The 13665-nt window shown below is 34.2% G+C and overlaps 3 protein-coding genes across 3 annotated transcripts; 1 reads left to right on the forward strand and 2 right to left on the reverse strand.

The window, feature by feature from the left end:
- Positions 1–507: 507 nt before the first annotated feature.
- LOC11446934 (FBD-associated F-box protein At4g10400) lies at positions 508–5323 on the forward strand. Its single transcript, XM_039833516.1, has 5 exons — positions 508–1091; positions 1249–1744; positions 1829–1981; positions 2068–2359; positions 5000–5323. Exons 1-4 carry the CDS (start codon positions 592–594, stop codon positions 2356–2358), a joined length of 1440 nt encoding a protein of 479 aa, XP_039689450.1. The 5' UTR covers positions 508–591; the 3' UTR covers position 2359; positions 5000–5323.
- A 2059-nt stretch (positions 5324–7382) lies between these two features.
- Positions 7383–7829, reverse strand: LOC112420826 (uncharacterized). Its single transcript, XM_024780538.1, has one exon. The coding sequence runs from the start codon at positions 7827–7829 to the stop codon at positions 7383–7385; it is 447 nt and encodes a 148-aa protein (XP_024636306.1).
- Positions 7830–11881: 4052 nt separating this feature from the next.
- On the reverse strand, positions 11882–12975 carry LOC112420827 (uncharacterized). The gene is made up of 2 exons (XM_024780539.1): positions 12947–12975; positions 11882–12572 (listed from the first exon to the last, which is right to left on the reverse strand). Exons 1-2 carry the CDS (start codon positions 12973–12975, stop codon positions 11882–11884), a joined length of 720 nt encoding a protein of 239 aa, XP_024636307.1.
- Between the last annotated feature and the right edge of the window lie 690 nt (positions 12976–13665).

Raw genomic sequence — 13665 nt, forward strand, 5'->3', positions numbered from 1 at the left:
TTTGCTCATTCCTTTTAAAATGTCAAACTTTTTCCTTATCTTGATAGTCGACTGTTAGGAGTCAACATCGAGAAGATAAAAATGTTTGATGTAATACTTAAGCCATGAAGCTCTCCCTTTTAATGAACTAGTCTTTTGGGTTTGACGTGCTTATTGAGAATTGGACCACGAAAAGGACTACATATTAGACTCAATTAAGGTGCTCCACCGAATATTTAACAAAGGTTGGATGAAAAAGGGTAACGTTACAAACGTTGTGTGACTTAAAGACCAATTTAAAAATTAAAAAACTTAAAAGACTAATTCGGTAAAAACATTAAACTTAAATGTCCCCTAAATATATTTGACCTAAAAATTATTATCTTATGTGTATATATTGTAAAATTGTTAACGGTGAGAAATAGTGAAAATACAATAAATATGAAGAAAAAATGAGGTAGATTAATTTCTTTTGAGAGAAATTAAAATTAAAATTAATTTGACTCAAAGTCATTGCCATTTAGACATTTTCGCTCTTACATATGAAAAATGAGCTAGATTTTAGAAGAATAATAATCGAGCAGAAAAAGTTGGAAATTGAGCGAAAGTGCGATGGCGCCGGAGTTAACCTCTAAACGACAGAAAGAAGAAGCAAACACCGGCGGAGCCACCGACAGATTAAGCACTCTACCAGAACCACTCTTATGCCACATCCTCTCCTTCCTCCCCACAAGAACCTCCATAGCCACCCTTCCTCTCGTCTCTCGCCGCTGGAACAACCTCTGGAAGCATCTCGACGCCTTCCACTTCGACTCCAACACCGACTCCGACTCAAATCCTAACAGAGAATTACGAAAGATTTTCAAAAGATTTGCGTTTTTCGTCAACGCCGTCCTCTCGCTCCGAAAATCCCGCGAGATTAGAAAGTTTCATCTCAGTTGTAGTATCTCTGATGTTTTCAAGTTTTCTGGAGACTGTGTTGATATGTGGCTCCGTGCTGCTATTGGACCCCACCTTCAAGAACTTTCTCTCGAGATTGATAACTCCCGTGGAGCTCAACTTTTACTTCTTCCCAATTCATTCTTTCATTCTACCAATCTTGTTTCCCTCAGGTAACTTCATTTTCATGCTACTATCAACACACAAAATTTGTTTTTAGAATCTTTAGTCTTTTAGATGATACGTCGAAGCTTGCTTTATTGATTTATCTCAAATTATAAGGTAATATACATAGAATGTTATGTAACCTATCTTTTGAAAATATTACAGTCTTATCGGTTCAATCCATGTGATGATTCAACATTCTTCAGTTCATTTTCCATCGCTCAAGATGTTGAAAATCGACCCAGGCATCGTGGAACTTGACATAGACATTGTAGAATTTGAGGCAGACATTGTGGATTCATTACTTGAATTTCTCTCTGGCTGCCCCGTACTTGAAACTCTGGATACTTATTTTGATCCCGGATTCTTGACCAAAGTTCCCGTGCCACCTTCCTCCAAGAGGTTGAAATTCACTGACAGGAAATTCTCTTGGACTTGCCTTGAGATAGATTCTGATTGGTTCGATGTAATGAACGGTGGTAGTGGTAGCGGTAGCATCACAAAAGCCACATTGGGCATCATTGGCAACTTGCAGAGTATGGAGGAAGCATATCTTGATGTCTTTTCCCTGCGTGAAAGTGAATTTGTCGACCCTATGCTCAGCCTCCTCCGAAAGAGAAACCATGATTTACATCTACTTTTGCGTCATTCGACATCAAAGGTGAGATATTATTATTATGGTTTATATGTATTTATATATGTAGTTTTGTACTAATATTGTGCCCTCCCTTGTTTTGTGCACAAGGCGTGGCCACTTTGCACCCCCATTCTAAATTATCCAGAATTTCGCAATTTAAATCATCTAAAGTTCATTCTTCCCTGCTTCAACTCGAATCTTCTGCTGGGCGTGCTTGAGAAATGCCACATGCTTCAAGTTCTCCTAATTCAGAGTTGCAAGGTTTGTTGAGTTCTCGAGTTCAATCAAATGTATGTATCTACACACACAAATATATTTTTGAGTCACGTTTCCATTGTTGTTGGTAGGAGGAGGAACCGTCGCCTTTTGGAACATGGGAGCCAAAGTCAACAATAGTTCCTAAATGTCTCGAATCCAATCTGACATATATTCACATAGAAGGATATCAAGGATTTGAAGAGGACCTGGCATTTGCTGAATATATCTTGCGTAACGGACTTGTTTTGCACACAATGCTTATATTTTTTGATACTTCAATGGATCTAACTAACAAGTATCGTTCCCTCAAAAGATTAACCGATATACCAAGGGGCTCTGTCACATGCCAACTTAAATTTGATTCAACTGTGTCTCCTTAAGGTGCAAATTCTTCCTGTCTCTTTTTTTTCTGGCTTACTGAATTAATGATGATCAAGATTGGATTTAGTCTGCACAATAAGATATGTTTCAGGATAATAAGTTTGTTAGCGTTTCTTTTTGTTAGTGATGTAGTTAGTATCCCATAAGCTCTCCAAGTTATAGAAAGTTGTACTCATTTCTCTCGAACTTTAAGCTCACAAGCTTCCTTTTTCCCTGCCTTCCTCTCATCCTATAACTTCCACCAAAATTAGATGTACCTTGTATTTTTACATGGATGTCACTGTCACTGTCACTGTGACCATATTTAACACAATTTGTAGCAGAACTATGTAATTCCATACCCTCAAGTATCCACTTTTTATTTGATCTTGTTAGTTTCTCATTGTAATGCCTAATTGGGATTGGCCCTATGTACTAAAAGGAGCTTCTCATTTAGCAATGCTTGTTATAGGATTTCAAGCTTTCAGAAAGTTGAGATCCGCAAGATTTATTAGGTTGAAGAAAATGATGACCTTTTGCCTACTAAAATTGAAGGAAAAACTTGTGAATTTTGTGGCACTTATTGCAACTTAGTGATGTGTAATCTTGTTATTATTGCTACCAATTATCAAATCTTTGTTTATTTTAGTCATTGGTGTTCCCTTTGATGAATTTACATCACCTTTTACAATGGACAACTTGTTATAATCTGGTTTTGATTTTTGTATTTAAGAAATTGATTGATCTTCTAGAAAGCCTAAAATCAGAGAAAACATTTTCAACTTTTGCAAATATTGAAGAAACAAGCCACTTTTTATGTTCACGAGTTTTCCTTTTTTTGCACTAGTTATAGCTATTGTGTGATTATACTATTATAGAAGGTTCAACAATATTTTATTCTAATTCTATTTTACATATTATGATATTTTCGAAGCATATTTTGTTTTTCCTTAAAAGAGAAGTATAAATTAATTTAATTTGTGTTTGTTAGGATTTTTCAAGAATATTTTCCCTCTTGATATACACAGAGATGCTTAGAATGTAGATCTTGTTGAAATTTCTTGGTTTATCCTGTTGATAGAAAGATCAAAATTTATATTCCCCCCCTCCCTCCTTTTGTCAAATGCTTTGAAGGTATCCATGAACAGTTGTTATCAATGGCTTAATATTGCACTTCAATGTATACTAATGTTTAATGTTTTTTATTGCTTTGAATGTCCTTGTCTATATTCAATTAATGTTGATGTTAACCAATTCTTGCTAATTTTGCGTACAAAGTTTATACAAGTATATGATGCATTTCATTTCAAAGTCGTTTGTGTTAGATGGTCGTAGCTTTTGTTGCAGATTTGGCTACTTGAAAATATTATTTATGGAACAAGAAAAAAACTTTTTTTCTTGCAGCGAAGGCGTGCTTTTAGTTCATTGATATGGCAGTTGTATCTGTTGTATTTTTTTTACTGAGATCATGTCTATGTACCTTATAAGTTGACCTAGCATGCATGCCTAAACTCAATTTTGTAAGAAGCAATACTTTCTTGTGTGAAAATAATTTTGAAAGGGGTGGCCAAAGCAAAAACAGATAAACTAGTCTGTTTTTGTTGGTTGAGAGCAGTTCTTATGATTCCACCTGATCTCTTCATTTCGTTTGCTACTTTTATACGACTAGCTGCGGGAAAGAAAACTAAGGCCAGTTTGAAACTAATTTGGCATGTAGTCTTGTGGTGGATATGGAGGGGGTAGAAACGATCAGATTTTTAATAATTTCTTTTCGACCGTTGATGAAGTGGTGAATAATATTAAGGAGCTGTCTTAGCGTTGGTTTCTAGGAAGAGTGGCATCAAATCCATGTATGTTTTACGAATGGTTCTGGGATCCGTTGAGCAGGATGGCTGGGCGACTCAGTTTGTCCTATGCTGATCAGATGCTTTGTGGTCGATTCAGTTTTGGCTGTGGTTTTGGTTTGCTTCGGTTGCAGGTTCAGGTTTGTTTCGAGCCTCATTTTGCGGCGGTCTGTGTTGGTTTTTGGTGAGCTATTGCGGCTGGGGGATTTTGTTTTGATAGTACGAGTATAGTGCTTTTTTGATTGGGTCTGGTTGGCTTGAATGCTTGTGTTTCATGGCCTTGTGTCTGGTTCTGGTGAAGATTTTTCCACGGTTTGAATGATTACGAGGGATGGTGCCACTATGGCTAGTTTATTTGCTGCGCAAAGTTTATGTTGTGGCTATGTTATGTTTTGTTCTATCTTGGATTTATGTTGAGATTCTCTTTGTTGGGGGCTGGTGTATTGCTATGTGCCTGTTATTTTTTAGTTACTTTCACCCTGCTAGTGCAGCGGTCTTGTACAATAATTGGCACAATTCCAGATACATCTTGTGTTTGGTTTGGTGTTTTATCAATATATTTGGGTGACAAAAATAAATCTGTTTTATGTTGCTGTCGAGCTCGACTTGAGTTGTCTCAAATTATTGTAAAAGGTTATGTTATGATTTGTAAAACTTGATTATGTCTATGTATTGAACTGATCTGACTCACTATTGGTAGATTTTTGTATCGCATTATCGCAGCAGGGTTTTGGCATTTGCAGATTCTTTACCTTTTAGTCTTGTTCGTAGTAATTTTTTGTTCTTTGAATAACTTTTTCTGCTAAATGTTTGGCAGTTTGCACTTGGAATGCCGGGATTTATGAAAGTGGCCGAATCATGTTTGGTCAAATATGCTTGGGGCTTCATTTAGAAGACGTGGGAGCAAATTTTACTATATTTTTGAGGTGCAAATTGGTAGTATGCTGCATATTTTGATCACAAGAATTTGATTTCCTTTACAGAGCCTTGTGTGGGGTAGTCATGCAGTTCTAGACATGAATACTTAGAATATTAGTTACTTAGAATAATTTGATTTCCTTTACAGAGCCTTGTGCGGAGTAAATTATAATTGTTATTTTGGTTATCACATCTGTTATTCGTTAAAAAAGGATTTTGTTAACGAGTGTTCTCGATGATACTTTTTAAACATTCTAAATTAAGCTGTTTTTATTTTAAAATGTCCAAGTTTTCTATTTCCAATCACTTTATTGCATAAACTTTCATAACAATTGCCATTTATAGTCCTTAACTAGTGCCTCGAGGGCACCATCACTAGTTGACATTTCCCTTAAAAAAGATATATCATGCCATTCCTCTATTCTTTTGAAAACACAATTACTTCATTCGGTGCCAACAAACAATTACATGCCAGAAATGGTCTAAATCATTATTTAAAATTAGAGAAATGTTATTTGAACAACAATTTTATGTGACAACTTGTGGGACAATTAAAATTTACAAAAAAATGTAGATCTTGGCAGAAAAACTAAAGCAATGGAGAGAGAATATGAGAACATTATATGAGTATGAGGGAGAATGTTGTCATAAAAATTGTCACAAAATAATTATTCAAATATCAGTTCTCTTAAAATTAAGAGAAAAGTGGATAACAACAGATGAAAATTCTGGTTTATGTCAATTAGCTCGGCGAGCAGGGTAGCTCGTTTAGCAAATTGAAACAGATAAATATGTTTTGTGCAGTTTCAACATTTTCAAGAGTTGGTCCATTCCACTTGTTGTTTATGCATGCATTTTGATTGTAATGCACATAAAACTTCAAAATATCATGTGGAGTGCTTCTATTCACAATATTTACAAAATTTTAAGAGTTCCACATTTGATGTGTGTGATTATGATAAGAAAAATATAATTAAAAAAAAAGTATCTATTAAACTCACTTGAGTTGCAGGTGGTGTTGACTTAGATCTTTAAGGTCTCAGATTCGATTCTCTCTAGTGTCAATTTCAATGAACTAGTTAAGGCAATGTCTTCAATCTTTATGAAAAACAAACGCACCAAGATTTGTGTACATTCTAATTTGAGAGGTAACATGTCAAACCTTAATCAAGATATTTCAATATTTTCATAACATTTTATAATGAAACACAAAGGGGAAACATGCAACTCTTCATACAAACATTTTTAACTTAAATGATGAAATGAAAGATGAATACAAGTGTGAAAAGTTGGAATCTTTGAATGGGTGTCCCTTGGATGCAAAATCAAGATGAAAGACGCGGTTTCTGGGTTGTCTACCAATAGATGCTTGTTTAACGTCATTAGATTACCACATGTATCCGGTGAAAGATCCATAAATTTTCGACTGTGGGGGCAAAATTTATATATAAATTTGTAGTATTAAAAATGTTACATTTTTTTTTTTAAACTTAATTTGTAGCTAATTTAATTGACTGGTCTGGACATTTTGGCATTTTTTCAAACTTTGAAAAACTTTTTTGTATATAGTTGGTCGATAGAGCGATGCACTGTCAAAGAATGACAATATTTGATAATATTGGAATGGAATCCTAATGTAATATGAGGTGCTTTTTTACTTTTCTTGTCTTTTTTATTCTAATGGGTAAGATTTTTGTCCCCCCTTTTCTTTTTCTTTTTTCATAAATAAATTTCTAGCTTATTAAAAAAGATTGCTAATAGTTTCATGTGGAGAGAAAACAAACTTATAACATTTCATTAATCAAAGTATTTTCAATACAATCTGGTATTTTAAATAGAGTCTGGAGACTAGTTGACAATAAGGCCGCCTTAGCTAATTTATGAGCAATCTTATTTGCTTGTCTCCGTACAAACTCTACAGTCGAGTTTTCATAATAATGCCTAAAGAGAGTTTTATAATTTTGGATAATGATACCAAATTCGGTAACATCATGTCGAGAAGATAAAAAACTATCCACCACTCTCTTCGCATCCATCTCAAAGTCAATAGGTCCCAAGTTGAGCTCATGCACCCACTCTAGTGCTGAAATCAACCCAAGAGCTTCTCCAATATGAACTTCACATATGGGACTAAACCAATCAGTTTTGGCAAGGACAAAAGTACCATGTTCATCTCTAATACACATACATAATCCAACCTTGTTCAGGTGCTTCGAAAAGGATGCATCAATATTGCATTTGTATCTACCTGCATTTGGTTTTGTCCAACAAATATTACCATGTTACTGCCGAGGCACAAAATCTGTTTGCTGCAGATTACTAGCCAATTTCCACTCATGCAAACTGTCTTTCGCGCGAGATAGAACAAAGGTGTTTGCATCTGTAACCTTATTCCACACCTTATCGTTCCTTTGCTTCCAAATGCTCCAAAGAATGCAACAAAAGGCTGCTGCATCTTCGGCTGCCAACACCTGCAGAATTTTAAAAACAATTGTTTTGCTGTCATAGTCTTGGCTTAAAATAGCATAAATGGAAGAATATCCTTCCCACATACTCCAAACAGAACAGCTACTTGGGCAATGAAAAAAGAGGTGAAGAGTATCCTCTTCTTCCGAGTTACACAGTGAACAAACAATATCACAATTAACCCATTTGTCTCGGAGTCGCATTCGAGTTGGAATACAATTCCTACAAATTCTCCAAATAAAGTTTTTAACTCGCGGCGACATTTTTAGTCTCCAAATTATATCCCAATAACCGAAAATCTTAAAATGAGATACATCAAAAATTTCTTGCAAACACATACGATATGCACTCCTAACCGAGTATTCACCATCTATTTCCTTCTTCCAAACTAAACGATCTTCTGTCACAGAAGGATAGAGAGGTGTTTGTATTATGTGTTCCACCAACTGCGGACTGAAGTTAACTTGCAGAAAAGGAACATTCCATGCTTTTAGATCTTGTAGCAGGCAGTCCTTTACTCGCAAATCTGCTTAAGGAGAACCATCACCGACTGACGGTGTAATAATAATATTATCCAATAACCAATTATTATTCCACACCGGTATAGAGCTCCCATCACCTATTTGCCATCTGCTACCCGCTCTTAAAATGAATTTGGAATTGCAGATACTTCGCCAAACAAAACTAGGATTATGGCTTAAAGTTGAGTCAAGAAAATTGCATCTTGGAAAATACTTGGCTTTATACATCCTAGAGATGAGCGTGTCCGGATTAGTCATAATTCTCCAACCTTGCTTCCTCAACATAGCAGTATTAAAAGTTCCTAGACTTTTAAAACCCATACCGCTATCTTTTTTGTGCATGGAAAGTTTGTCCCAAGATAGCCAATTAATTCCTGTTCTGTGACCCTGAGTGACCCCACCAAAAAGAATTTAACATTTTTTCAATTTCATCACACAAAGACGATGGTAGAGTAAACAGACTCATGAAGTAGGTTGGAATGGATTGAAGCACCAATTTAATTAAAACCTCTCGGCCAACCTTAGAGAGGCACTTACTACTCCAGGAATTAATCTTTTTCCAAATTCTATCTTTAATAAACCCGAAAGTTGCTTTCTTACTTCTACCAATCATAGAGGGCAATCCAAGATACTTCCCCGTTCCCAAGACTGTTCGAACCCCGAGTATGTCAGCAATATTGTTATGATTAGTGCTAGAAACATTTCTACTACAAAAAAATTCTGACTTTTGAAGATTCATAGTCTGCCCAGATGCTTTCTCATAAATATTCAAAATATTCTTCATCTTCAAAGCTTGAGAATTATTTGCTCTAAAGAACAGAAAACAATCATCTGCAAAGAGTAAATGAGATACAATAGGAGCATAGTATACTACATAAATTGGTTTAAAGTATCCTTTAGTTTTGAAATTCTATTGGGTTCAAGAGTATGTTTGTATTATTGATAATGAGGTTGTCCATAAAATTTTGATCTATTTTTCTCACATTGTTGGGCATAATAGATGTTGTTGTAACCATGGTCAGTTATGGTTTCTGTCTGATTGAGAATCTTAAAAAGAACTGGTTAGCGAGAAGAATATATTTGTGATGAGATCAAGAGTTCATTGAGCATGTGGAAAGAAATCTATAAAAAAATAAAAATACACACAAAAGATGAATATTTTATTTATTTTACTAATCACGGTTTCTTTTATCAAAGTTTAACTCACGATTTGTTTGGTTTTGAATTATGGGAATTGCATTTCCTTGGTCCATGATTTTTCCTTCAATAATTAAAAAAAAAGGGAAGAACTTGATAAGATACTTGAATAGCTTGAGAGCAGCACGTGGAGAATTACTTGGTCATTACATTGACAATTAATTGGATGAATGATTTCTATTGGCCTTTGGAGTTGACAATATTTAAGTGGATTTACGTTGCTGCATGAATAAAAGGAAATGGCTCATACAATGCTTTAATGAGTCATTACTTCTGTTTTTTGGTATGCACATTCACGATTTCAGTAGCAGAGACAGCTGATATCTTGGTCCGTTGAATTGATATGTTTTTAGGGTTGCATGTATAAGAATTATTGTAATGCATAAATACTATTTAGTAGTTTTCGATTCTAAATTAATAATAGGTGATATTCTAATTTATTTGAGTTCATTAGAGCAAGAGCTCTATATATTGTAAGTTTCTCAATGAAATGAAGGAAGTTGAATTTTATACAATTTTACACATATGTGTATTGAGAGCTCTTCTCTTGTGGTTATGGATTGATCGAACTATCTTTGATTTTATCAAGAAATCACATTTCTTGTGGCGATCCTTGCATGTACCGGCTTATCAATCTTTCTTGGATTAGAAAAAGTGCGGCGCCCCTGTCTCCAGTTCATTTCATCATTTTTTTAAAATCTTTTCACCTTTTCCATCAAAAATATTCCTAATTCGCTTATGACGGTTCTGCGACACTCATCAGTCTGACTAGCAACTAGGGTTATACTAAAAACAAAGATTATGTACAATATATATATAAAAAAATACAATTACTTAAAACAATAAAACTTGTTGTGATGATTCACTACTACAAAATACCCCCTTTAATAGCATTCATTTTAGCGTTTGATAACGCTTTTGAAGCACTAAGAAAGCCCCCCCATTATAGGTCAGAACCCTATAATAGCACTTTTAAAACGCTATTAAATAGTAGTGGTTCAATAGCGCTTTTAGAAAAGCGTCAATATAGCCTGTTTTTTTGTGCTATTAAAGTGGATTTTTAAACAGGTGTTTCTTAGCGTTTTACAAAAAGCGCTATCGTATTGAACCCACTTTAAAAGCGCTTATATGTCTCATATTTTTTAAATTAAATCCACCAAAATATCGCTAATTAAATACTACCTCCGTCCCTTATTATAGGACCCTTTTAGAAAAAAAAAATTGTCCCTTTTTATAAGATCCTTTTGATATTTTCAAGTGCATTAATTTTTTCTTTACAAAATTACCCCTATTTACTCTACATATTTTTTTGAAAAGCAATAAATTCTTTTTTCCTTTGATAAAAAAAAGAGCAATAAGTTTACATGGGAAAACAAAAGAGTATAACTCTCATTCATGCACTGAAGGCTGCCTTTATAATTATGATATTCATGTCCCACAATAAAAACAGTGGTAACTCCCAATTCATGCACCTCTTTGGTTCAATTTTTTTTTTTACTTACAATGTCTGTCAAAGAGCTTGCAATGGAACTTGCTGAAGATTCTATGGAAGGTGTTGAAGTGGAGATGGTTGAGGATTCCTTTGAAGGTCTTGAAGTTGCTGATGATTCCTTTGAAGATCATATAATGGAAATTGCTGAAGATTCCATGGAAGGTGTTGAAGGGGAGATTGTTGAGGATTCCTTGGAAGTTGTTGCATTTGAAGAGCTGGGTGATGAAGTTCAGTCCAACAACATTGAAGATTGTCCCTTTCCACACTTGGATTTAAACAAATTTCCCGAGGATGATTATGAAAATGACATCTATGAAGAAAAGGAGAAGAAACAATTGTTGATGACTTTTTGTAGGATTTATCTTGATAGGTTTTATTAATGGTTATGTTATGTCAGTTGTATCCATTTTCTGTACTTAGTTTTGAATGAAAAGAGACACCAATTATGAATAAAAAGATTTTTCTTACCACCTAAAGTAAGAGAGATAGAAATTGAATGTACGTATCAGTGGACGTGGCTTTAAGATAATCCAAAATATAAAAGAGTGTTGCTATAAAAGAGTGCTAGTGCATGTTCATTATGATATGTAACGTAGACATATATTCATTTTTTTTTCTATAGTTCATCATTAGCAATGTTTACAATTGGATTATTATCAACTTGTAAATGTTTTGGATGCGCACAAAATGTGTTGTGCTGACATAGCTTGAAACTGTTTTGGATTCTTTGAAGATATATTCAAGTTGTTGCCACTGTTATTGTGATATCCCTTGATCCTACACCAAATGCACTCAAAGTTGTTGCTACTGTTTTGGATTCTTTGGAATAGCTTTAAGGTGCATTTTTTTACATTTTAAGAGTATGCTCTAGTTTTTTGAGTGATTATAATTCAAAAAGGGATCAAAGTTATACTTAATGTAAAACTTCAGCAGCATATAAACATCCATTTTCATTCAAAAAGGGATCAAAATATCAACAGTTACTACAAAATTTCAACATGTCTCTTTTCATTAAAAAATGGATTGAAATTGCAACATCTTTTATTATTGTGGATCAAAACCAAAAAGTACAGAGATCAAAACCCAAAAGTACAAATCAAATATACTAATGCAAATTCAAATGATCAAGCACTTCTTCCACTAATGATGAATCACATTTGATAGACACCGGTAGCCGTCCTTGTCTTTGCATAACATCTTTCTTTATATGTGGAACACTGAATTTGTTCGAACCTTTTGCCTTCATTATCTCTACCATACATGTTTGTACTGATATGAACATCTTATTGCCCAAGTCGGGTGAAAATATTTCAAATGATTTTTCTACTGCCGCAACTAGATCATCAATAGTCTTCGGTGTTTCCTTATGTTGCAGTGATTGAATGGCACTAAAGAACCCAAGGTCTAAGACATTTAGTTCAGGGGAATTGGGAGGTTGACACATCAGTCGAATGTCGAACCCATCTTGTGAGGAAGCTTGACGAAATTCAATGTCGTTCTCATTGACGTGACATCTTGCGTTATCTTGTTGAATGAAAATTGGTTGGCCTATTTTATCTCTTGGCCACTTTTCTTTTATGACAGGAATAACTTTTTCGATCAAAAACTTTCTACAAACTTCTCTATTGACTGAAGTGATGGATTTTGTTTCAAGAGTTCCTGCAACTCTATTTACACTATTTCTCTTTGCTGGCTCTTTGAAGACGAACGGAAAAACACCTATTTTACCAGAAAAGGTTTCGTTCCCTTCAGCATCAAATATGAAGTTTGTAGAAATATGAAAATTGCAGCCATAACTAAAAACATATTACAAATTGTTAACAAAACTCATTGCATTCATGAGTAATCCAATCCATTCATTAGAAATAAAAACTAGTAATGTGTAGTGTACACTTGCATTAAAATGCATATATAAAGCTCATACGTGATTTAAAAGCCCATGTTTTCTTTAAAGACGAGCTAACCCCAACTGATAGACCTTGAGTATTCCAACGAACCTAGTTCAATGGAAAATAACCATAAAAATATCACTTGAACACAACAACCAACAGAACCATATAAAATGCAAGGACATAAGTATGTCCAACAATAACTTCAAATTCATGTTAAACAAAAATATGGAACCACAAAAATATAGATCACAAAAATTGTTAATAAAGCATGTAGTTACCTCAAGATTAACTCCATGGCTTCTAGCATTGTGAATTTTTCGCATGCAGCTTTGTAATTTTTTCGTATGCGGGGTCACACCATGTTTACCATTAGTTGAAGTCATTCACCTGTAAAAAATGTTATTAACAACGAGAGTAACATTAAGAATAATTAACATTAAAAATGAGAATCAATAACAATAAACCCATAAAAACAATAGTTTTTTTTTATTATGGGCGAAAACAAAAATAAATTTATGCATATACTTTTTTTATTTGATATACAATCATACATTATCGCTTTCATAAAAGCGCTAAGGAAGGGTAGCCAAATATTAGCGTTCACATAAAAGCGCTAACTAAGGGTAGCCAAATATTAGCGTTTATACATAAGCATTATCTAAGTGGTAGCAAATAATAGCGTTTGTGCAAAAGCGCTATAAAAGTGGCGCTATTATATGTCAAAATTGTAGTAGTGATTGATGAACAAAATACCAATTGTACATATAGTCATCCATACAATTTATAAAGTTCGTATCCACAGAGATTGTGTTATTTAAGTTAAACTATTGCGATGATGATTATGATTTATGTAACTAAATGAGGGGTTTTGCACTTGACAATATGATTGATTGTTTTACTTAAGAAATAGAGAGAAAGACAACTAGGCCATGTCAGATTCCCTTATCCGAATTGTTTGTGTAACTGCAAACTATGGATCTAACTTAATTGATTACTT

This window comes from Medicago truncatula, chromosome 4, assembly GCF_003473485.1.
Source record: "Medicago truncatula cultivar Jemalong A17 chromosome 4, MtrunA17r5.0-ANR, whole genome shotgun sequence".
Lineage (NCBI taxonomy): Eukaryota > Viridiplantae > Streptophyta > Magnoliopsida > Fabales > Fabaceae > Medicago > Medicago truncatula.

What these genes read in the sequence shown, in the direction of transcription:
- LOC11446934 (XM_039833516.1), top strand. Translation starts at nt 592, where the DNA reads ATGGCGCCGGAGTTAACCTCTAAACGACAGAAAGAAGAAGCAAACACC. An exon ending in TGCGTCATTCGACATCAAAG is followed by an intron (nt 1,745 to 1,828) that starts GTGAGATATTAT and finishes TTTGTGCACAAG; the next exon opens with GCGTGGCCACTTTGCACCCC. An exon ending in TCCTAATTCAGAGTTGCAAG is followed by an intron (nt 1,982 to 2,067) that starts GTTTGTTGAGTT and finishes TGTTGTTGGTAG; the next exon opens with GAGGAGGAACCGTCGCCTTT.
- LOC112420826 (XM_024780538.1), bottom strand. Translation starts at nt 7,829, where the DNA reads ATGTCGCCGCGAGTTAAAAACTTTATTTGGAGAATTTGTAGGAATTGT.
- LOC112420827 (XM_024780539.1), bottom strand. Translation starts at nt 12,975, where the DNA reads ATGCTAGAAGCCATGGAGTTAATCTTGAG. An exon ending in GCCATGGAGTTAATCTTGAG is followed by an intron (nt 12,573 to 12,946) that starts GTAACTACATGC and finishes ATATGTTTTTAG; the next exon opens with TTATGGCTGCAATTTTCATA.